Source organism: Barbatula barbatula, assembly GCF_947034865.1.
Source record: "Barbatula barbatula genome assembly, chromosome: 5".
Lineage (NCBI taxonomy): Eukaryota > Metazoa > Chordata > Actinopteri > Cypriniformes > Nemacheilidae > Barbatula > Barbatula barbatula.
This window is the reverse complement of record NC_136769.1, coordinates 16,473,558-16,500,349: the sequence shown is the minus strand read 5'-3', so window position 1 is coordinate 16,500,349 and position 26,792 is coordinate 16,473,558. Positions and strand designations below refer to the sequence as shown.

At 38.8% G+C, this 26,792-nt stretch overlaps 1 protein-coding gene across 1 annotated transcript; it reads right to left on the bottom strand.

Annotated features, from left to right (window-relative positions):
* Positions 1–25,171, bottom strand: gna12a (guanine nucleotide binding protein (G protein) alpha 12a). The gene is made up of 4 exons (XM_079455999.1): positions 24,412–25,171; positions 15,648–15,863; positions 3,296–3,346; positions 1–2,523 (listed from the first exon to the last, which is right to left on the bottom strand). Exons 1-4 carry the CDS (start codon positions 24,724–24,726, stop codon positions 1,954–1,956), a joined length of 1,152 nt encoding a protein of 383 aa, XP_079312125.1. The 5' UTR covers positions 24,727–25,171; the 3' UTR covers positions 1–1,953.
* Positions 25,172–26,792: the final 1,621 nt, after the last annotated feature.

The window sequence follows — 26,792 nt, the reverse complement described above, 5'->3', positions numbered from 1 at the left end:
TAATTCAACATTTACATTTTTATTGTATTTATACAATTCTTATATACAAAACACACAAAATGCCGTTAATCTGGAATTTCACACTTTTTACAATCAATGATTATGTAAAACAACAGGGAAACAGAAAAACGGACAGTGAAATACTGTAAGATGTTAAAGTACAGTGACCGTTAAGAGATCCAAACAATGTGTCCTTAACAGGTATAATAGATTCTATACCAATTTATAAGTGTGAAACTGCTGTGGCATAATCACCAACTATAAAAATTACTTTTATGTAAAATATGTTAGAGACGTTATGAGGAGTATTGGACCAATAAGATGCCACAGTAGGCGACACAGCACGAAAAGAAACCAAGTTGTCAACAAAACAGTCTGATGCTTGTCACGATTGTGTCTGCATGGACAAAAACACAGATTTGGATGAACGCGATTGCTCTCATCAAATGTTGCTTCTTGCTCAGCAAATGCAACCGTTCAGCTGATTCAAATTGTTTTACAGCCTCTATGTTTGTGCACTGGGACTGTTTTTATGATTTCTCCCTGTATTCTCCCAGGGATTTCAAAGGAGGAGACAAACATAAATACAAGGAACCATCTGCTTCTTTATCTGCATGAGAGCCAGAGATCTTCCAGTAAATGCGAGCGAGCTGCTCTCACTGGGAAGACTTTTTCACTACAATAATTTAGGGTGTGTCGAAATCTCAAATCAAAACTTTTCGGGCCAACATATTAGATGGCACTCGAGTATGAGGAGGAACAGCATTTACATCATTCCTTAAAGCACAGATAAACACCGTCACTGCTTTGCAATAACAATGAAGAGTTGACAGTGTTCATTACAGTATACAAGGAGAAATTGATTCAAGAATGCATGTGAAAATGTAACACAAACATCTAAGGACTCAAATGTGATGTTGCTCAAGCTTTCCCTAAAAGAATGACAAATACAAGGTTCACACCTGCGCTGAAATTTAAACCATCTGCGACTATCTGAAAAAAGACCATTTATGCCATCAAACACTCATTTACATTCATAAAGATTTTATTCAAATAACTCCATGCCCAGCCGAAATAAAAAAGAAATTAATCTATATTTATCCCACCGTTCATCTCTTTTTGGACTCACCAGATCCAGGTTGTTTCCCCCATAAACATTGTCACTACACACAGTTTATATATAAAAGTGTACATTTCAAAAGTCTTGTTACGGTTTGTCAGAATCTACTACTAAAAACAAAGAGCAGATGTTGTGCAATAATGTCATTTAATGAATACCATTAATGCTTTATCCATCTGAAGTTAGTGGTGTTAGGCATAACCAGTGATTTGACCCTATACTCAACATATCAAAGCTTGTAGCTTAACTCAAAACCAGAAGACAGATACAACGTAACAAAAGCCATGTACAAAAAACCCTGCTTATTATTAATAATAATTCTGCATGTCATCTATAAATTCAGAAGTCTACATAAAGTGTTCTTGAAATGTTTGACCATATCAAAGATAACGTGTAAACACAAGGAAGTGACTTGAATCTAAACTAGACCGGATGCTCAGTGCAGATTTGCTATTTATTTTAAGGGTTTTGTTATTTTGGAGATGAGCCAGCGTAACGTGACTGTACATTGTTTGAGTTTATCCTTGAGAAAAAAGTTGAGAATACTCTAAAACAATTCATTATCAAACTCTCGTGTCATTTGCATTCATATGCTCAAATCCCAGAAGACTTGAAAATATCAGCAATTTGTCATTTTTTTAGAACTGAATGGCATGACCTTGATATAACTGAACTCCTTCTCACACAATGGAGTAAAGGATAGAAAACAATGCGGACAACACAAAATGTTGCTTCTGCACACCTTTCGAGGAGTTAAAATAAAGTTGAGAAGGTATTTCTTGCTGCAAATAGGCTGAAAATGATATAAACAATGATAAACAGGATGTTGGTTGTCACTGCAACATAATGTCTTTAAGGTTCTCCTGAAGAATCGTGTCCTTGACAGCGTGAAAGACAAAACGAATGTTCTCAGTGTCAATTGCAGTGGTATAGTGATGGAACAGCGGCTTGCTGCGGTTGCGGCGTTTGCGGTTAAAGCATTGCACCAGATAGGCCTGAACGTCCTCCAGCCGGTGAGGGTCTCCCCTGAAGTCAGAAAAGTGCTTGCAAATGTTGACCTTGCGTACCTTCTCCACCAGAAGGTCCATCTTGTTGAGAAAGAGGATTATGGAGACGTTGGAAAAAAGCTTGTTGTTGACTATAGTCTCAAAGATGTTCATGGACTCCACCAGGCGGTTGGTGCGGCGGTCTTCCATTAGCACTTGGTCGAACTCGCTGGAGGACACCATGAACAGGATGGAGGTGATGCCATCGAAGCACTGAAACCATTTCTGTCTCTGAGAGCGCTGACCACCCACATCAACCATCTTGAAAGGGATCTTTTTGATGACAAAATCATGCTCGACAATTCCCTTGGTGGCCTTTCTGGCCAGGAGGATGTCCTGGCGGCTTGGAACATAGTTCTGTATGGAAAGATTTCAAAATTGTTTAAATAGCAAATATGTTTTATATAACTTTGAGAAAGCAAGATATTAAGGAAAGGAAATCATAAATGTTTAGCTTTGTATATTGTACTTGTTTGTATGACTGTTCATATTAAACACTATTCTTTAAGAAAGAATATCTTTTACTTTTTTCTATACCCCTTACACCGCATCCTAACCAAAAGCGATGTATTTATACTGTAAATACAAAATGAATCTGCACAGAACACAGACCTATATTATGTAAACACACACACGCAAAACGTTTATTCTGGATTCAATTAATCACAATTTATCATTTGATAGCCCTAGTTGGAACACAAAATAAAATAAACAATCCATAATGAACATTGCCTCAGAAAGTAAGGAAAGAGTGGAAAAATAATTGTCAATGCAGTTTCCAACGGACAAACAACCCATCCAAAACTATAACATATTTCTTTTGTCATTGGCCTTGGTTTCCATGCTCACACAAAACACTTTCTGGCATTTTAGCTTTTATCACTCATCTGAGACACAAGCTGTGGGTTCTTGGGTTTTTGGAAACCTTGGCCAAAATCTTTCTGAAGGAAACCATTTCAGTTTCGCTCTCATTTCCTCCATTTCCCAATGCCACCATCACTGCTAGCAAAACAACATTTATCTGACTACTTATCTAGCCAAATGATTATATGGTCAAAATATTGTAAATACACTGCTCATAAACTGTAAGGAAATGTACTATAAGTACTTCTGAGTTATCATGACTCACCAGTTGGCCAATCCGATCCAGGTTGTCCAGGAAGTACTTGACTGATTCACTCTGTATTAAAAACACAAGAAGGAAAATGTTAATCCATGAACTGAAAGTACGAGATAAGACTATTTACAACCATTTTAATATACTGTATATTATAAACATAAATCACTGCATGTACGAACACCAACAGTACATCAACACAACCAATGGCAAAACCAGTCTGGTCTAACAGAAGAACAAATGCTTTATTTGCAAAACCCTTTACCATTTATCTTTCATTTAAAAATAGGTCAATCAGTCCCGCAAAGCTGTTCTAATTCAGGAATGGAAAGTCTTAAAGTAACAGGATGTTACTATCTTTGTCTGAGAACTATGCAGGTCAGTCATACCACATAGCGGCCATCAGCAGAACTCCAAATAAAAACAGACAACTCGAAAATATAGGTTTACATGTGCAGCGGGGAGTGAAATGAAAAATCACCATAAAGTATTTCTTCCTACTTGATAAGACAAATCCAACCACATAGAAGCTGCAAATGCTGGCTATGATAAACAGGTTCTACATCTCCAAATATTACAAATGAAAAGGCACATAAGCTGATGAAGGTTTGTATCAACTTCCGTCTTGACTAATGTTTAACTTCTACAACCCGATGAGAATTAGGTCAGAGGTCAGTGTATAGACCATTGTGCAAGATGAAAACAATGTTGGTCTAGAAGCACTTCCTGTTTCTTTTTAAAAATTTCATATATGTATTAAAGATGTTCATTTAACGTGTTCTGTGGGTTGAATTTTGTTCAAACATGTAGTGCTTCTGTGTTGTTAACATTCAATAAAATGGTCTATAGCTCAATCCACAAACGAAGCTAACAGATGAGATGTCTGAAGCTCAGGGTGATCAGAGGCAGCACGGTATGTTCAAACTGGTCTGTTCCAGGAATCAATGCCTTCATGACGACAATATACTGATAACTACATTTGTTGCCCAATATCTGGAGAGTTCTTCAAAGAAAATGTGTTCTTCTGCCCAATAGAATGAAGCAATAGACACAAATTGCTGTGTTGAGCATTACTTCCTGACTAAGTTGTTTTCACGCACGCTTTTGGATGGCAGACATGCAGCCTTGGCGTTTCAGTGAATATTGTCTGGAAAAGCCAATTGTGTCCTCTTGTTTGCATGTGCGTGTGTGTGTCTCACAAAGGCCCCATGTTCCCAACAGGAAACAGCTGTGTGCGAAAACAGGGGATTAGCAGAACAGCGCAGCCCCTCTATAACAGACTGAACCCAACACCCCAAACCTCCAAACACATACACAACCCATCATCAGGGCTTAATGTAACACAGGCAGGAAATCACACAGATATCCGATAGGGACGCCTGTAGCATCTATCAATCCCTCCTTCAAACATGTACTCAAAATAAAAACATTTATTGCTCTTGTGCTCTAATAAAACTCAAGCCGTGTTACGAATGTTTATTCATTTATTCTATGTTTTTTTTTAATCACAGTGATACAAAACACTGCCGCGTGCAGTGGGTGTTCATTTCAACCGCTTTGTTCAGCCTGCTATTGTTGTAATCATTAATATTAATAATATGTTATAAAAATATGTTAAACTATGCTAATATTCAAGGCCATTATGCTAAAACTAAAATTCCGTTCATATAAATTAAATTAAATATTCACCTAAACATAATTTTTTTAAATTAAACAAATGATTGCCTTAACAATAAACTGAAATAAGTTTAAGTTGAGGCACTTTGCAAATTGCAAAAATTTCAATAAAACAAACATGAAAACTAAATATATAAAACAAAATAATTATAAAAAAGATTTCAAAACATTTAATCAATTACAGTAAACTGAAAATAAAATTATAATAGCCCTAAATAAGTTTTTTGTTTTTTTTCAGAAACTCACCCTATAGGCCTCTTTCACAGCGTGACGTGTACACAGCGGAAGCAGTCCTGTCCTGTCAATGCTCTGTTCACTACACAGAACCGTTGGAGGCATGTAGTGCTCCCTTTATGCTGATTTGTCTAACATAAATAATCACAAAAAAAACTATGTTTTGTTTTGTTTTCCCTAATTTTACATCTCCCAGTAAACCATGAACAGATCGGACAATAAATGCTTCTTTTGCTGTTGGTATATAAAATGAATGCCTGTGAGAAAACAAGCTGAATGAATGAATTGCTATGGCAGCAGTGCGGCAGGAAATAGTTTTACCCTACTTCCGGTCGCTGCCGCCATATTGTGAAAGAGGCCTATTGTCATGTCTAAACCTGTTTGATCTTTACTTCTGCAGACCACAAAAGAATGCAAGAACAGACAACATCGTCCCCCACTGACTTCCATTGTATGTACACAAAACAACGGAGACATTTCTCAAAATATCTTCTTTTGTGATCCACAGAAGTCCTATATAGTCATTTTTTATTTTAGGGTTAACTATCCATTTAACTGCATGACAGTCCACTGACCCTAATCTAAGCACTCTGATTGGTCCCTATTCTGCTTTAAAAAGTAATGCTGAGGTTTCCTGTAGCTCGGTGGTCAGAGCATGGCACTACCAACGCCAAGGCCATGGGCTCCATCGCAGGGATTGCACATACTTAGAAACAAATGGTAAAATGCATAAATGTAAATGTATGCTGCCGATCATTGACCGGTAAAGCAGATTCTTCCCTCCTCCCTTGGGTTGCTCTGAACATGTGCGCATGACCGTCTGCTGAGAGTGTGGGAAAGATCTAAGCTGAGCCCTTATAGGACGCAACTTTAGCACAAAGTAGGAAAGTGTGCCCATGGGTATTTGTGCAGTCAGAAGCATGATTGAGCACAGCCCCTTAACCCCTCGCTTACCAGCACTGATCACTATCCCCAGTTTTACTCCAGATCCCTCCATAAAAACAGCAGATCTGCAGAAATGAGATCCAATTAAAGTCATCCCTCATGACCGTGACACAAATACAGACTATAATTGCTAAGAAACAAGATCACATGACACAGAGCCACATGAAACTAGTTGTGATACATTTGTCTTTATTCTCAGTTTGATCAAAGAGTATTTGTGTCGGCTTGGGAAACACTCTGTATGAACAAAGTTGAGTGAAAGGGAGCTTTCCTTGAGCCTCGGCGAGTCCGTCAGGGATTATTTTCACCTCACACTTTGTTATATCTGACAGTAAAACCTTCCTCGGCAGTGAACTAAGATCCTATTTAAGTGAACTTTAACTGCCAGATCCAGCAGCTGTGCTTTGTTGGTGGATAAGTGTTCCACTGTGACAGAGAACAGACACATCACCAAATGTCTGTAGGAAACATAACATGCCATGCTGCCAATGTGAAATACAACTGGATGGATATTTATATATTTTTAAATGGTGCTGTGTGTAATATTGACAGAAATGCAATATACTATACATAACTACAGGTATGTGTTCAGAGGTGTATAAAGACCGTTGTGTTTTTATTACCTTAGAATGAGTCATTTTTATATAACACCGTGGTTCCCTTGCATGAAATTCCTCATGTTGTTTTTACAGTAGCCTTGAACAGACAAACTGCTCTAAAGAATGTGTTTCGAAAATATGTTATCTCCTTTGGCAAAGAAGCGAAAACATGACAATTTCTTAGTCCGTTGGTTGCAATTCCCAGCCTCACCACTAGATGCCGCTTCATTTCATACACTGGGCCTTTTAAGAAAATCTATTAAAACAATAGTTCACAAAGTTAATTATAGATTTTTATGTTGTTGCAAACACACAACATTTCCACATTCACTGATCACAAAGAAATTCTGCAGTGTTAAAAATGGACAGGAGTTTCATAAATAAATTCAGACGTTGGGAGCAGAGGCAAAGGGGAAGGTCTTTTGTTGCTTCGTTGTTGTTTTTGGAGCTTGACAGACCCAGTTCCGTTTACTTTTGCAGTATAGAAAAATAGTTTAGACATTCTGCAAAACATCCTCTTGGAGATCATATCCCATTCACTATACAGAATAACACAAGTCAGAGAAAACGTGTTTTCATTTTGAGGTCGACTGGTAATTTAAACTTCATAAATCTGGTGATCGTCTCAAAAACATTAAGTTCATCACAAAAAACCTCAGTTCTTCTAGGGTGGAAATGTCGAAGAAATCTCTTCTGCCGTGACAATGTCCGCTCTCTCCTCCGTAAATAACAGACTATGGAAATAATCCTCACACAAAACAAACAGATTTTGATATCCCGCTCCTCTGAGTGGGATTAAATGTTTGGTTTGGACGTGAGAAGAGAACCCATAAGAACCCCACATGGAGCTCCTTCACCTCCAGAACTTCACAGAACCTCGGGCTGCTCCCACACTGTTGATCTAGCTGTAACGTACACCTTGCCTTTCATCTTTGCGGATAGACTCCTATTATGATTTTTAAATCGAAGGATACCACCAGAAGGAAAGTGGAAGAGTTTCAGGGAGCTCTGCAAACAATTCCGAGACTTACATTATGCCAGAGGTATGTTAATAAAAACAGGAGGTGTGTTCCTTGAAACAAAACACTCAAGCTGATTGAAATGAAATAATACTTATGTGTTCACAGAAATCCAAATGTCAAGAGATACCCAATTAATCTATACAATGAAAGAAATGTCATACTAGTGCCATGAATGTTTAATAAAAATGATTTTCAAGCTCAAGATTTCTCCCGGCCTTGTCAATCTAATGCAATGCTTATTTTCAGACCAGTCATTATACAATCAGAAAAGGAGACATCTGCACCACGGACCCGGAAGATAACCGACATTCATATGGTGTCAGGGCGACCCGTGACCTCTGAATCGGACATGGTCTGTCACGTCCTCTGTAATGCGAGAATGCGTAAGACGTGTGAAAGTAACTGCTGTGTTTCTCCATTGGCATTATGGGTCTTTCCTCTCCCGTGTCTCCTCGATTGGACGCTCTTCTTTTATCTTATCCTTTCGCCTAATGGCATTCCCCTCTGGGAGACTGACCCTAGACAGCCCTGAAAACAACCCACTGACGAGTGGAATAAAAACAGAGTGGGAGATTTAAAAAAGTCAAGAAAAACAGTGTGGGTGTATGACGTCTGCAACAACAACTAAACATCCAAGGACACGGCTGCCTGGAAAGTCAGTTTTTCCCCTTCCAGTGCTGTGCTCCCCCTGGGTCTGTTTTCAATAAGAAACCAACCCACCCTGCATCTGTTTCGCAAAGATTCAAAACTTAATATCTATTGCTAATCCTCACACTGGATCCCAGCAGTTTTCTCATGCACATGAAAGCGGAATTGCGCTTTGGTGAAAGGTTTGTAACTCCTCCCTGTGATCATTGTTCCTACAGGAGCTTTCATTGAATCATAGAATAACATGCACACACAGACTACTCTTGAATCCACTTCGCTAAAATATTTCTCATGAACTAAATACTGTCAACATATTTCTAGATTCATCAACCTATATGGAGGAGCCCTATCTGAAAAAAGGCTATTTTGAAGATAAAATATAACTCGGCTTTCTTTGTTTTGATTTGTTTACTATTATTTAAAAATATGGGAGAAATAATAAATAAATGTGGGAGAAATAAATAAACAAACGACCCTAAACTTTTTAAGAGTAGTGTTTCCTTAATTTAATATGATATCACATCTGTACACATTTATTTATTTCTATATTACAGTTTTTTTACTGTAAATAATATTGTTGAAGAGTAAACATTCCTTGACTTTTAAGGTTCTATTTGACTACAGTGTTTGGGAGAGAAGAGTGAAGTTTTCGCGGGCAGTCCCAGGAAAACGTAGGCGGCGACAATATGTAGTGACGTAAATCTGTGGCGGTTCGCGAATCGGACTAGGGCACGACTTGTTTGCGTCGACTCCCTTTTTTAAAAGCGAATAACTTTGTTATTCCTTCACCTTCGGCTTTACAACTTGGCAGCCTCCTTACATTCACACACGGCAACATTATTTGAAATGTACACATTATATGAAATGTTATTTACATGATCTCGCAATATGTACTCTTTAAATAATTGTAAATAATGTCTTATCCAAACCAATTTGTTTTACTTGCTCTTTTATTTTTTATTATTTTATTTTGTGCTGTAGATTGACTAAGCCTCACAACAAGCATTTCAATGTACATTTGTACAGCGGTTGAAAAAATAATGGTGAGAAATAAACTTGAATGAAAATAGAGAATTCATTCTTTAGTTTTATTACTTTAAACACGCTCTCAGAAGCTCTGCCTTTTCAGTCTGCACGCAGATACACAAATCTTTCCTTTCCATTATAAGGAGTCTAACAACCTTGATAGACTACTTAAGCGTGTAATCTCCAGCTCTAGGAATGTCAAGGTGCTGGAAGTGTTTGTCATGGGCATATCAAACACCAGCCTGCAGAGTACTTAGACCAAGTTGTACAATAATGGCCTAGATAGGGCAAACAGACAGATAGGACACGAGAGGAGCAGGCCAAAACGAGCGTGCATTTATCTCTCCTGACAGTCTGTCTGAAGATAGCAAATGACAGATGACAGGGCAGTCAGAGAAATAGAGCTGAATGCCCTAGTGACACCTCTCAGAGTCAAAAGCCATTCTGCATTGTCACTTCCATTATACCTCCTGAGAAATGAGAGACCAGAGTAATATGAGTGAGGACTAAAGGCCAGAAAAAGTGAAAAATGGGATGTTGGTGCGATAGTTGATGTTCAAGTTGGGAAAGCTGGAAGCATCCGGTTTATTGTTTGAATAGTAGGATTACACGTCAAGCAAGTGTTTACATCTTGCAAAGTGGTCTGGAGTCAAAGTTTCAGGTTGATGCAAATAGCAGAGAGACTATGTCTGATGTGTGGAATATGATTAATAATCAGAAATAATGTGAAATATGTATGTTGGTTATATCATTTGTTTAGTATTTAAATATATATTTTATAAACTTGAGCTATAATTGTATTGCATCATCACATTTTTCTTTAATATCATTCAGTCCTATTGGCTATACAGTTATAATTCTTTTAATTATATTTAATACAATTTAAATTGATTTTTGAAAAACATATATCTTATTGCATATCGCATTATTTAGCACGCTATCGCATATTTCTTCGATATCGCACAGCCCTAGTAAGAATTGTGATTTCAATTTTCTCTACAGTACTGCAATGCAATGCAAAATGCTTTTAGTTCTCATTAATGACAATTTGCTTAGCGGAAAGTAACTAACTATCATAAAAATCATAAAACAAGACGTTTAATGGTTCTGAAACAGTTTGCCTGAAGACTGAAAAAGCACAGATTGCCATCAAAAACACAGTACATGTTTATTTGGACAAGATGTAGCATTTGACATAACAGATACCAATATATAGTCAAATATACATGTGTATTTTCATCTCACTTCAACATGCCCTAAACAGAGGAAATATTGCAATTGCTCCAAAGCTATTCCATAGATTGCATGAATCCGGCAGATGAATGAGAATAATTATGGCCTAAAAGCAGCAAAATGTCATGATGTCATCAAATTTATTTCTCTAATGTCTACATCTGCCTCATTACACGCTTTTCAATGCTCTCAGTATGTGAGTCAAAAACTGAGGAATTAATAAAATGTTTTTTTGGGAAGCAATCTCTACAAATATCCCGGCCAAGATCCACAAAACATCTGGTCAGCCTGCCTTCATCAATCTCACCACTAGCGATTAACTACCGTAATTAACCGGAACTCTCTCTGAACCATAAATGACATTGTGTCTGGATTTCCTCCATTTATTCACTTCTCATACATTTCAGCCTATCAATGCCCCAGCCCAGTGACTACATCCCAGCTATGTGAATAGGTCTAGCTGTGTTCCGGGGTGGAGCGTGTTCCCTGTTGACCGAGAGGCATGTGCAACAATGGGGCATTATTTAGCCAAAGGAGCGGTGGGGATTTAGCTAGAAACATTCTCCCAAAGCTCAGCACTCCTCTCTGCCCGCTTATTACACACGCTCTCAGATGGATCTGGTTTAATTACAGAGTGTGTTAAAACCAGGCAACTATTGACTAAGCATGCTCTGCTCCAGCGGCCAGAAACGCTCAGCAATAATCATAGCCACATCCGCTGGAGGAAAAGTCAGTTTGGTTTAATAAGATTTGGACTGACAGAAGTGTTAAGTCTTGGAAGCTGGTGGTACAAATTAAACAGTAAAACGTAATATACACCAAGGAAAATTAATCTTTTACAGTTGGAGTTAAACTTTTACCATCTATAAAAAATGTATTAAACATATTTAATTATTACGTTAAAGGTGGGGTGCAACAGTGTTTCATGCATTCAGAAAGTTTTTTTTCGAACATGCAAAGTATTTTCATAACAACTTTTCTTAGTCCTTTATTGGACAATTCTCCCGGAAAAGCACGCCTACGCGTCAACCAAGGGCTGGGCGATTTGGCCTTAAAATAAATAATTCGATTCCCATCGCTAAAAGATGCCGGACATGAACCACACGCCATAAGGGAAACTGTTTCATGTGTCTGTGTTTTGTTGGCAATGGGTGAGCACATGCTTTTATATAAATTCCTTTTTTTTTACATTTTAAAATAAAATATTTTGATTTAAAATAAATGTTTTTTGGGGGAGGTGAAATATGTCTATTTGTCATTTCTTTGTGGATTTCAGCATACCAGTTTTTGACAGAACTGGATTTGCATTGGCTTCTGGTTGTGTTTTGCTGACGTTTAGGCTATCTGTGGTACTGGGGAGGTGGACCCGTCCCTGGAGATCTCCACTGCAACTGCTCTGGAATGTGATTTGTACTGCTTATCTCCAGCTCTTTTGTGGACGGCTTATGTTCTGCTATAAGCCATCGCTCCAGACCCGTTCAGTAAACAAATACGCCCTTCCGCTGAAAGAATTCACTTTTTATATATTAGATTGCATAGGACGGGCAAAGAATTAAAATGGGACTGAAAATGGAGAAAGCGGACCCAGGCCTGGAGACATCATAAACAAGATTTGCATAAATTAATACAGTTGTTTCTGGGTAACAACACACAGCATAGTTGCTCTTTCGGCATGGAGATGGCCAGGAATCGTGTCTGACAGTTACGGTAGACGTGTGGTAGAGGGAAGCTCACCAGCACAAATCCTATTCTCAGCCATGAGGAATTTAAGACACATCCCAGGACATCAATCTCCCTATGGAATGTTGAATGCTGCCCAGCTTTCGGGCAGCAAGGTATATTTCCTGGGTAACTCAATTGAAATATAAGTTGGGTGTATTATTCAATATAAGGTATTATAGGGTCAAAAAAGGCAAACTACAGCATTTAAGAGAATATGGGAATTTTCTAATACGAAAAAACAAAACAAAAAGCTCACCGGAAGCCAAGCATACTGTACAATGAATTCATTTTTGTGTTAATAATATTTGATGGATGTTTTTGACTACAGCAGTCATTCTCCTGTGCCATGACTCATGTGGTGTGTTTACTTTTTGCCGAGCCTCCTTAGATTCTTCCCTGAGTTGTAGTTTGCATTCTAAGCACTATCCAACATGCAACTGTGCAACGACGCAACATGCAAACGTTCTAATATATCATTTATAATATATTTGAATACAAAAATAAATTTTTCTAAGTCGGACATGTGCTACAGCTCACAGCCATAGTTTAAAAACAACACTGTTATTTTGGGAAGGTTCTGTGTGTAATCGAAGACCCCTCCCTATTTTAAACACTCTTACAAAGAGACAGCATTACTCCTTGTAGACACTTTTATTGGCAAAAACCCAGCGAGTATCTCGGCTAAGCTGTAATACTATTGAACTTTTGCTTGTGAAACTGACTCTGGAAAAGATTTCTTCAGACAGGTGCTACAAAATGCTCTCCAGATCCTGACCACAGTCAGATTTTCATTTTCATTTTAAAACAAAGAGTTTAAAAGTACAAAAATAATCTGGATTAAGACAAATCCTTCTTCTTACTTACACTTAAAGCAAAATTCCAGAGTTTTTACAAAGCTTAATCAATCTTGACAGTTTACATGAGATACAAGTGGCCTGCCAGTAACCCTTTTTTTAAAAGCCAAAATAATGTGTATTTAAAGATTATGGTTTGTTTGTCAGAAAGTAATTTACGATGGCTCTGACTCAACTAAAATGAAGCATGTATTGCAAAGATTTGCGCACTCGTCGGGCCCATGGCTGAGAGCCAGTGTATGGTTTCTTAGGGGGCAGCAGTGTCAACCTTTAACAAAACAGCGTTACAGACTTCCTGTCCACGAACTCTCTATAGCCTTCAAGCAAAGCAACGTTTGTGTCCAATCACAATATGACCAGCATCCCATTCTCGCTAACAGCGAGTCTTATGATTCTGGCAGCCAAACTGACAATGGATCGAGTCCATTTTGTTGTATTTTAATAGTCTCACACACATTAAATCTTATTTTCCTTTAAAATGTGCCTCATAAAACCAGTGAAAGGGTACTTTATCATATCAGTGAACAAGTAAAACAGTTACATAGATGATGAGTCTCATTCAGTCTTGTGACTCATTTAAATGCAAATACTCATAAACTCAATCCGATCGCATTTATCAGTCATGCGGATTTCTGACATGAATTTAGGGTTGCACACTGACAAAAAGCACTTGTTTCTCATGGTCAATAGCAGTGCTCTTCTCTGATGAAATACTGTGATTCTACAACCATGGCTCCAAGGAGGACCCCCTTCCCCCCTGTGCAATCCTCCCTAGGGCTGAAGAAACTGAGGAATCTGAGACGAGTTTCTCACAAAAATAAAAGATATCTTCCTTGCTATATCTTCTAACTGGATGACTATTTCAAAGATGGTTTGTTGGATCTAGAAATAAAGTCTTATTTCATTATCATGTGCAACATTATTATGCGAATCAAGAATATGTCTTATATTAGTAACTTCTGTAGGGGGAAAAGGAACAGCATTTAATATACAAACGCGTTTTTGATTTGGGATCGAAACAAAGAGAAAGGACCGAGCTAATGCATTAGACTCAATGTAGAGAATATGACAGGCCAAGCACTGTTATGTCCTCCCACACACAGTCTTCTGAATAGACTTACAGACAAGCAGGCCTTCACAGCACAGAGCGAACAATGAGACCGAGCAAGAGGGGCACAAACCCGTGGTACAGACGCCCATTTTAAAGTTATAACCCTCAGAGGGTCAATGGACTCACGTCACGGATCGAGAAGAAAAACAGATGGGTCAAACTACACAGACGTCAAGCATTAATCATAAACGCAAAACATGACGATAACAACTAACTGCAGGAATACATTGAGTAGGATAAGCATTTACCATAAAAATCTAAATTGAGTGATGTGTTTTAGAATTGTACCTAAATTAACTTCATTTAAATAAATAATTGTGGTGGTTTTGTAATTTTAAGATAGTACAAAGTTTGATTTTATCCAAAGCACTTTTTTTCTGATGAAGATGTCCTAACACAATACAGTCTGTGTCTCATCACAGCAGCGATCGGTATGTCAGCGGGCCGACTGATGATGTAAACGCAAAAGCAGGGGGGTTTAGGGCAGAGCTCTATCCACAGATGAATCATGAGAGCCAAAGACAAAAATCAGATTATCTGGCAGATTACAGCTGTCTGCTCTCAGCCTTTGAAATGAATATGACAGCATCAAAAGGTCAGGAACAGGGGCGGAGCTTGTCCTTTTGGTAAGGGAGCAAGTTAAAAAGCCTAGACTGAGTACAAATCATATCACTGAACAATTAAGCTGTATATTCCAAAACGCTGTCTGCTTGGATGGCTGTTGGCATGCATATAAAACAAGAGAAGTCAATTTCTTTCTGTCTCTATCCTGTCCACTATCCCGCTCCACTGACCTAGATCTAAAGATCTCTTCAGATGTCTTAAAAATTCATAAAGAACCAGAGGTGTAGTGACAGAGACATGCATGTTATTGGCATCGCTTCACTGCGCAGTCGAGTTTGAGATTCCTGTGCGCACCCTCTGAACTCCTTAAAGTCCTGTGGCAACATACACGCTGAGCAGAGACATAAATAAGTCATGCTTCCTCTGCTTTTCTGCACTCAGCAGGTTTAATTTGGATTTGATAGTTAGTCCAACAATTTCCATCTTCCTGACATATTATTGTATTTCCCGTAGCCTCTTGCCCTTTTCTCTGGTAAAAGAAAGTACATTTGCCCTGACATGCGATGGAAGTTCATAAATTATATGAAGCACTCTACTGTAAATGGGTAACAGTACAATAGATTCTCAGTTAAGCATTTTGAGTTATTGTTTTTGTGAATAATAGATTGTTTGTCATCCCGTAAAGAGTGTTATCCAAAAGTTACAGGTTCTCAGGAAATGTGCACTCACCAGTTGAAACTCGCTTCGTCGTCCGTAAGCTTCCTGGATGCCGCTATCGCTCCAGAGGGCCTGCAGGGCCGGTACGTATAGTTGAAAGGTGCAGGGTTCAACAGGCATGCCCGCTTTGTTTTCGAAGGACATGACAAACATGCCATGCTTCTCATTCTCAGAGTTCTGCCAGCAAACGCCAAGCTTATCTCGGGCATCCACGAGCACCCGCATCCCCTTTGAGAAAGAGGAGACAGAGATGAGATAGAAATAAGTGGCATTTTTGTTTCACATGTATTTGAAATAACATGTCTTTTTATCAAAACAAGTCTCAAAACAGTTACAAAGAGATGTGTAACAAGTTTAACGTTTTTATTCATAAACACACAAGTTTAATGTTATGTGTTATGACATGATATCACAACCATAAGCATATCTAGTGCAGTCACCACCAGTATCAGATAGAAGTCATCCATAAATGACTGGTATTGAACCCCCAAGTTTTTCCACTTTTCTATGAATCCCCCAATGCACAAACATTACATCTTGGTTTAAATTATTTTTTACAACCGTTCAGAAGCTTAAGTTAAGAAAATATTTGTTTGAAAGGTACAATAGTAACTTTTATGTAAACCTTAGATAAACAATATAAACATAAGATGACATAATAGCTGTGAAGATTAGGATGCTACAAAAATGTAATATGGTCCCTTTAAATGAACAGTTCAACTAAAAATTAAAATGTACATTCCCCTTAAATTGTTTCAACCCTGTATAAATGTCTTTGATCTGCCAAACACAGAGGAAGATATTTGAAAGAATGTCGGTAACCAAACTGATCTCATCCCCCATTTACTGCCATAGTAGGGAAAATAAATACTATGGGAGTCAATGGGGGATGAGATCAGTTTGGTTACTTACATTCTTCCAAATATCTTCCATTGTGTTCGGCAGAACAAAGAAATGTATAAAGGTTTGAAACAATCTGAGGGTGAGTAAATTATGCCAGAATTTTCATTTTTGGCTAACCTATCCCTTTAAATACAATGTTGGTTATTTAATCAGTTTTATCATCTAAGAGTACTGATATCTGTAATTTAAAGTCTTGTAGCCTGTGCCAAAACTGAAATACTCCACTCTGAAGCCAAGAACTGAAAGTCAAGCCCCAGAAAGCTCTGTAGAGGACGGCTTACCCACTGAAACTAAACTTCCGCCATGATCCTCCTCGCTTCCAAGCATAACAACAAGTACACAATACCCTAAACTGAGCCTCTGGCACTAACCAGGAGGGCTGGGCTTTGTGAAAGAGCAGGAATATCATAAGACGTTCAGTAAAAGTAACATTGACTTCATTATCACTGGAGTGCCATCAACTGAGCTAAATCCTCCCTGTAGTCAACTTAGCCTCTTTCATTACCGGGCAGTTTCAGTGAAGCACCTGTACCCGAGGGACCCTTTATTTTGTTATGAAATGAAAGCTGGCATAATACTCTAATTACTGTAACAGACGTCTACCCAGGGCACATATTTGAGCACTAGTATGGATTATTCATGTATTGGGACTCTCAACATCCGGCTGTTTTAGCAATGTGGGGTTGGAGGAGACAACCAGACTAACAAGACACCACATTCATTTCCTGACACCGCCTTGCTATTTCATTGGATTTACAATGGATCCGCTCTTGAGTACAGGGATGAACTAAAGGTCTTTGGAGCCATCTTGCCTAGTCCACTAACCTAGTCGTGATGAAAATGCATTAAATAGACTCTTCACTGTAAACAATTACACCGATATTCACAAAATTCCATGAAAAAAACAAGTGAAATTACCTAAATTCTTTAAGCACGTCACATGATAAATAAAGAAATTCAAGAAGAAATACTAATTTGAGCATTGAAGTTAACTTTATGATTTTTTAAAACTTCAATTAAACATTTATTATTGTTTACAACATATATGATGCACAAATAAGCTGAGAGTTGTCTCAGTACCGGCATAGGCCGTGTTCCCCTTCGTTTTATTATCTTCTTTTATTTTATTGTAAAGCACATAAAATAGCACTTTTTAACAAAAATGACTCTCCTAATGGCTTGTCCACACTGGGACAATAATCGTGCGCATTTATCGTCTACGTTGAACACTCCTTGACAAAACAAAGTGTGCCAATGTGAGTGTGCACGCTGACGTGCAAAACATCTTTACACCTCTGGCTCTTTTTTGGGGGTTTGGACGTGCCGCATTAAAAACTGTCCGACCAATGAGATTGGAGCCTTTGTTCACGTTCCAGGAGCTGCTGAAGCAACAGTAAAAGACGACTTGGTGGCGCTCAAGTACAATACGGTCTTGCTGAGCACACATTGAAGAAGAGGAAGCCAAATTAATTCTTCCTCTGTGTGAAAAGCGAGTGTCAGAAGCGGAAATTTGCGCAGCACCACCTTGTGTACCAGGGTATTTCTGTTTTTCATTAAGTGCCATCTATGTAAGGGACTGAATTTGCAAGTTTACTGGCTTGGCTCGCGTGTGGACAAGCCTTAATTCTGTTGCTTGGAACTCTAAATTCACTCATCAGAAATTAACTAAAATAATTAATGTAATCCTACCACAAAATAATTAAATAAAGATCCTTTATACAAGTTTAAGTGAGTTGAACACGTTCAAATTAAGTTGAATTCACTCAATAATTTGTACATTTAGAATTCCGCGATTTTTTCTAAAATATTTACTTGAATTTCGGTTAAAAAAACAAGAACACAATTGCATCAGTAAATTTCATTTAATGAATTGAGTAAACTTTACTTAAGACACAGAATACTTTTTTTCAGTTTAGCCATCAAACAGTTGACAAATGTAAATAGTTGTTCATGCTTGGGGGCTTCCTGCTGATAGTCTTTAATGTTCTTAATAGTGCGTTTCGGTCCAGAACTGTCAACCACCCCTCAGGGTACTTTCTTAAAGAGCCAACTTCATTATTTCTCTCTGTTTCTTATTCACTTTTCTTTCCTCCTGCCTTTATTTGTCTCCAAGAGGCAGCCCTTAATCCCAATACCAAACCGCCCACCCACTTCTGACCTTTCACCCACTTCTATCCGCCACTATCTGAGTAGATGTATCCTCCTGTCCTCCTTGGCTGGACCAATTGACACAGTCATGGCGAGAAGAGAGAGAAAGCGGTGAGGTTGCGTTATCGTAGCGAAGAGGTCAGTTGCAGGGCTTCCAATCTCTTCCTGAGTTGTGGCAACGTCCCAAAAATAGCTCTAAAAACCACAGAAACTGCAAGCGAGGCTCCTAGAGTTTCTGAAAAGCCTCCTGAAAAACAATCCTTTGGTGTTTGTTTTCAATGGCATCTACTAAACTTGACTTTCAGGCTGGTGTTTTTGAAGACTTTAGTAAAGCCACAGAAGACTTTTCCATGGGATGAAGTTCTAAAGCTCAACAGATAGCCTCTTTGTTGTTCTTCACAAAGGGGGGGATTTCCCAAATGTCTGGTCACCGAAGAGCAAACATGATCGGTTGAGATAGAAGTTGACAGAAAATTGCAAATGTTGGCCCTCATCTGATGATGCATTAGAGGTGGTTAAGACAGAGCTTTGATTCTGCAGCGTAAGCAGATGCGGGGAGCGATCCAGGCACCCGCTCGCGGGTTCCCCACCGCTGAGCAGCCACAGCTAAATCAGCAACAACTCCTTAGCCATAAACAAGCCGCCTGTGAAGGAAGCTCCCAAGATTCCGGTCACAGAGGAACTCTCAGATTTATCACACAGGAAGATGGTCTTGATAAATGCTTGCTCCCAGTGTCACCCTTCAGCCACTTCCTGTATCCTCCCCCGTAAACATCTTGCGAGAAGAGGACGCATGAATTTAATCCTTTCTGTCTGCAACTTGGTTGGTTTGCTTAAACTGCTGGGTAACCTGCCCGCTGTTTCCCCATAGACGATACCAGACATATTTTCTCAAGTATGTATTAAACAGATTAAATGATTCACTGTCAACAGTGTCCCCTTGCACAAAAGAGGATGGAGATCAAGAGATCTTTATTTTACTCCTTGAGGCTCTGAGTGATGAGCAGGAGTTATGAGAGGGTTGATCTTATCTGTGACCTAACACACAATGTCAGTTTCAGGTCACTCTTTAGATCACTCTCCCATCAAAAATCTGATTTTTAAAGGGCCACCAAGGACTCACAAAACTGACTGTATTGATAGATAGATACTGATCTAAGACGTAATACATTTCGATAGATTAAAAAACAATAAGCCATATATAACTGAGGTGCGTCTGATCTGATCTACATAAAGCTGTACTTCCAACACATTTAATGTAATACGTTTAACAGAAAAAAACACAAAAACCCCTCCAAGGGAAATCAAAATCCATTTTTCTGATTTCATGAAATATTTATAGAAAAAAACATACCGCACCCTTTCCAGTTCATCTCCACAGATGATCTCATTATACCCAAAATGCATACTGTAAGGATCTGTAAGGTGGTGTTGACTATCTCTTGGACCTTGGCTTCTGTAAGTGTCTAAAAACAAGATAACACTTTCCTTAAAACAACCAATAATTGATCAGCATGTAGGCTAGGATCAGCTCACGCGTCTGTTGACGTCTGGGACACTTTTTTCTTCCGTTTGGGAAAGGTTTGGACTGTGGTTGCTCCTTAGTGGTATCAGTGAAACAAACATCATTGGTCCTGTCATCATCCTAAAGCCTTCAGAGGGATGGACTGAACTGCATGGTGATGACAAATGGCCAGGGGGGAGATGATGGGGACAACTGAATGGTCATTGTTTGGGGCATTCGCTGTCTGTAAGGAGAGGCATTTCCGCCTGCTCTGAGTACTGTGCGATACCAAGAGTCCACAGAGACTGCCATTGTGGAGCTATTACAGTCTGACCTTGACAGAAACAAGGTCGCCAGCCCAGTTTTCAATCTAGACTGTGGGATAAGACTATATCACATACTTTCCCTTAACAAGCCATTTTCAAACACAAATGGTTTGTCAGCAATGAACAATGTTTTATGGAATGTTCACATAACGTCTGATGCAACTAAATGGCATATTTGTTTTGCATTTGACAAAATACAACTATAGCCGATGATTATACTGATAGCCCATGAATATAACTGATAGCCGATGATTCAGACTGATATCTGCTTATGCCAATTCTGAAGATGGCTATAATATTGCACATCAAACTGGACATCAAACTATGTTTTCTTTTGATTGACAGGACATATCAGCCCTGATCATTGGCTGTTTTTGAAATATCATGCATCAAAAATACTGATACAGATCTTTAGCCTATATTGGCGCATCTCGAATTTACATTAACAGACCATTACATTTTTTTTCTTACATGTGGTACACATCAGATCATGTTACAGCAATAAAACAGTTAAAACACTTATGAGATCAGATTTAATGGCATCGTAATCTAACACACATCTGACCTATATCTAAACAATTCTCCATTTAATCTGTGATTTGTAACAAGTATACTCAGGTAAAGTTTCTGAATGCATGAAAATTCTAAAACATAAGACGGTACTATAACTGAAAAATAACATCAAATAGAGATATTATATATATATTTATTTTGCTGTTTATTCTCTTTAAGTGTTGAAGTACAAATAGCGTGTAACCACTATCCAAGCAAACCCAAAGCAAATACATTTACTTACACAACCCACAGATTTGGGCAGCCCTACACTGTCTGGTGAGGTTTATGTAAACACAGTTGGTTATCTTATGTCTACGATATACAGAAGGTTCAAATTGAGTTATGTTTCAAAATATCAAATCTGTACATTAGACCGTGCAGTGAATATTTAAAGAGTTTTTCTTTTATACTACAAAAGGCATTACATGTCCCACAGAGGTGTTTTCTGAGAGGGGTGAAAAGAAGCCATGGTAGAAACACAAAGCTTTGTTCATATTTGTTGCGCTCAATTGCCCTTCTCACTTGACTGGAAAGCCAGTCATTGGATCGTGTTGTCAGTGCCAACACATACATATAGTCTGTTTTATTCTGCTAGTAGAAAAACAAAATCTCTGAGATTTCCTTGACGTTTGCATTTCAAGTTTTTGTATTTGTTTACATGTTTTCAATGGTGGACATTTTCATCGAATGCAGTTTACAGTAGTCTAGATATCCGACATTTGTTCTATTGCTTTTGATGTGTTCGTCCGGGATTTGATCCGCTGTGCTAAAAAGAAACTCTACACACACACATATATTCCAAAACACCGACCTGTACATTGCCTTTGACATTACTGAAGAGATCATGACTGTATTATAATTTTTTCCCCAGCGCACCCGTCACTGGTGAACGCGTCTTTTTGAAAATAAACTGAGATGACATCATGTCCACAAAGAAAGCTCAGTTCTGCTGATTTTCTCCCCAGGTCCTGATCACTATCAGCCTGAGCAGAACTAAATGTCTCAGTTATGACCATGTACGACATGGGCTCCAGGAGTCACTCTTTCCTTGAGACAGTAGGGCTGTGCGATTAATCCAAAACTAATCGTAATCGTCAATTTTGGCCTTCATCAATTACTAAAACAAAATAATCGAGGTAAACGATTATTGTGCCGCATTCCATTTTGCAAGGATCCTCTCTTTTCTTATAGTATAAATCCACAGCGCACCCTTTTCTTTACAGTGGTTCAAAAGTGCTATTTCTTTACATTTCTTTTTCAGTTAAATTCGGAGTTTAAAAGCAAAGTTTTATATTTTCTATGTTGTTTTAAAGGTTATTGAGTAATCGTGTTAAATAATCGGGATCTCGGTATTGGCCAAAATAATCGCGATTATGATTTGTATCATAATCGAGCAGTCCAATGAGACAGCACACAAGAACATTTTGGGATAATACAGTATAACACGATTTGATATTTGACAGTTTGGCTGATATGTACAGGGTGGACAGAATTGTTGAAGGCACAAGATGAAATGTTTGAAAGAGTGCATCAATATCCTGAGAAAATAACATTTTCCATATAAAGCAAAGTCCTTCCCCAGAGCCAAACATCTGATCTGGCAGCGCTGCTTTTGACCAAAATGTGCATAATATAACAAGACCCATTAAATGAACGAGTATCATAGTAAGCCAAAATAGAGACGTGTTTATGTTTAAAATTGTTTTAAAATAAATACTTTTCATTTACTGAATAGATAAAACAGTCTTCAAGTCACTTGCTGGATGACTAATACTAGTCAAGCATAATATCCCATCTCCATTCTGCACACATTTACAATGAATGATGATGAAGAGTACGCACAATACATTTTCATGTTTTATGTTCTTGAAAGAAACTGCCACAGATAAATCTTGTCTCAGCTTGTGAAACGCAAGAAGAGTTCGAACAACATGAAACACCTTTTTAAGACTGGCGTTAGCAGAAATTAAAGCATTTATTTTGCTATTTTCGGATATCTCAATGGCTTCACTGTGATCGCATCAGATGCCATCAGTAAACTTCTCAAAGGCAAAAATGTAAAAAAACAATTTAGAGATTAGTAGGAGCAGGCACAAGAGCTTAAAGAACACAGATAAGAAAAAAATAACAGAAGTCTTTTCTATCTGGATGTATTGAGACACCCAAAGGCACGTGAGCTCAGAAAGCACATGAGCTGATCTCAGTGATAAGTCAGAGACAGCTGTAGAGACATGGGATTGTTCATAACAGACAGCGATTAACTAAAACCAAACATCTCAATGTTCTGCGAATTGCACAGATAGTTAAGTTCATCCTTTGCTTTATGATATTTAGCAGTCTGCAAACAAAAATTGATTTACAAGAAAGGCAGATTGTTGTTTCACTGATTTGTCCAACATGCCTCAGGCGGATATCTCACACACACATTTCACTCCTTTTCCCGTTAACTGCGAGCTGTGAGTCAAGCCACTGTTATTAAACACAGACAACTCAAATAGACATGCTCACAGGGAAACCAACCAAGAATAATCCCCCCGGACTTTGATTTGTGCTGGAGCAGACGCCTAAAACAACCATTAACGTGACTAACACGGCATTTTACAGCAAACATAATTGCTCAGATAAATGAGGGGAAAACATGGCCACCAATAGCTCGGGCCATTCTCCAAAACTTTTAATTGATTAAAACCTAGGCAGATCTTGACATGGGGTAGGTGACAGTAAATGCGTCCCATGGTTTGATAGCAAAATGTACAAAAAAACTGAGAAACAAACAACGATAAATCCCTCTTATCGCTGCTGTTATTCCGAAACCTCGCATTTTGTGATTATTTGTCACCTTTTATGTTTGTCACTGGGTTTTGCGAACATCTAACCAATAAAAATGTGTAATTGTTTTCCATTTCATCAAATAAAGCGAAATTGGGCGTACGAGGTTTCAACAGAAAAGCAATGTTGTGCTGTTTTATATTATAAATGATGTATTATTAACAGTTTTCTAAACCTTTGGGCACACGTACGACACATTTACAGTATAATCTTGCCAACCACCCACAGGCTCGTGAATATGCAGGAGGAATGTGATGAAGCTCACATGTATGACAGTGATTCATACATTTCAGTAAAGTGCTTCTTTAAAAAACTGATTTCAAAAGGATTTTGCACTTTTTTCATACTTATTGTGGCAAAGGTACATATAACTGCAGCACAACAGCCAACGTCTCCGCATGGGTGCTATGAGGAAGGGGTTCAGTAAGAGATGAACAAAAGCATTTATGAGAAAATCATATAAAACAGGCGTTTAGTGACGTCAGACACAAACAAGTCAACAAAATGATACCTTGATGATATTCTCAAAGATCGTGTCCCGGAAGTCCAACCGCGCTTTCTGGTCAAACTCTTTCCCGTGGATGATCCTCATCTGTTTGAGAAATGTGGATTTGCCGCTCTCCCCGGCGCCCAGCAGCAGGATCTTCACCAGACGCCGCACCGCGCGTCTCTCGCGCGCGAGCATGGCGTCGATCTCACGACTCCGCCGCTTCGCCTCCCGGTTGACGTCGCGTTCGCGGGCTCGTTCTTTGCCGTTATTCCTGTCGTCGTGCGCGGCCTCAGCGGGCAGCAGACACCGGCTCAGGGTGCGCACCACGCCAGCCATCCTTTAGCACTTCAGCGCGGTTAGCGACCACCCGATGTATTCATTAAAGCTCCAGAGAACTTACGTTTGCGTTTTGCTCAAATAACTACATTGAAAAAAACGTCCATTGACCGAAACAAACACTTATTCTCGCTGAATGGAAATTCGGAAAACCGACTGGCACGATAAAGCCATCTTTCTGAAATACCCGGTGGTCCTTCCCCGGCAAAGTGACCACAAGCGCTCGAGAGAAGCAGCCGAACAAACGAATGATTTGTTGACGGTCGTTTTGATCATGAATCAAAAGCAGTTGGTAAATGTGGTATTTAGCTAAAAGAAGCGTATTCCTGTAGACCGACGGCAGCGGAAGTCCCAAAAGTTCATTCTGAAGGAGCGCGAGAGACTTTCTGATCTTGCCTCGGGAAGTTTTTTTCATTGCACTGACGCCCCTCCTGCTGTTACGCACAGAGCCGTCAGGGGGCGCAGTGGGCGGTTAACAGGAAAGGGGGATTCCAGTGTCAGCGGTGTCGTTGTATTACAGTGACCCCTTGCCGTCTCCTGCACGATTGTGTGTTTGTCTGAGAGAAAAACTTATAGGGCATTGTTAACGGCCTTGATATATAGTTGTTAACTTCAGCCGATTGTGGAGATAGTAGGGAGCAGTGAACACTGTGTAGGGAACATTTCAATGGGAGCACAGTTCTTTGTGGAGGGTGGTGGTGGTTTAATCGGGCCTGTTAAATAAGAGAAAGAACCACTGGGCTACGTTTATGTTTGCTAAAATGGTGAAATCAGCTGTTTAATACATGTGTATCATTTTAGTAATAGATAGATGCGTAATGAAATGCCCACATACATGGACCCCTCCTTTACAGACAGGCCCCATCAAAAATCATATTTGGCTCCTTGTAATACAAAGACACTGTCGGGTCCATCAATTTCGTTTCCAGGACCTGCTGTTGTCTGCTTGGATTGCTGTTAATAGGTTGTTTACACGATGGAGGGAATGAAGTTAATTTCTTCATGGGAATTCACAACAACATACTGAAAATATCTGTGTTTTGCGTTGTTTTTGATTGTTAAAATCGATCATCAGACCACGAAAGGTGTTTTTATTGTGTAGCAAAAGTTGATGTTCATGAAGGAGGAAAATGCGAGCATTGACTGAGAAACAGAGATAAAAGTGGCTTGTTAACCTGAATCTTTAGTAATGTGAACTGTTGATGGTTATGGCAGAGAATTCGTCCAATGTTAACGCTGCGTAAAGTTTTTTTTAAAAATGTAAAGCTCTTGGCCGTCTACATACATAAGACGATATATCAAATGTGCTTGCTGGCTGGAGTCAAATCTCATCATCCCAGATGTCGCTGTCCAACTTCTTGTGGTGAGAAACAAAGTTGGCCCCTGTGAAATCATGTAAATTATTCTAGTAAATAATATCTAATGTCAGCATCTCCTGGTGGTTTATTTTGTATATGTTGCATTAAGTGAATGCTTGGCTGAAAAGATGTGTCTTTAATCTAGATTTAAATTGGGCGAGTGTGTCTGATCCTCGAATAGTATCAGGAAGGCTATTCCAGAGTTTAGGTGCTACGTATGAGAAAGCTCGTCCCCCTTTGGTGGATTTAGTTATTCTAGGTGTTATCAAAAGTCCTGCGTTTTGAGATCTTAGAGAGCGTGATGTAGTGTGATAGAAGCTCTGTTAGGTAGGTAGGGGCTAAACCCTTTAAGGCTTTATAAGTGATTAAAAGAACTTTAAAGTCAATACGATATGTGTAGCCAGTGAAGGGTTGATAATATTGGGGTTATGTGATGGTATTTTCTGGATCTGATAAGAACTCTGGCAGCTGCTTTCTGAACTAACTGTAGTTTGTTTATTGATGATGCAGGACAACCACTAAGTAGCACATTACAGTAGTCAAGTCTTCAGGTCATAAATGCATGAATAAGCTTCTCCGCGTCAGCAACACACAGAATATTTCGTAACTTGGCAACATTTCTTAGGTGGAAAAAGGCTGTTTTTGTGACATTTGAGATGTGATTTTGAAATGACAGGTTGCTGTCTAATATAACGTCTAGATCTTTTA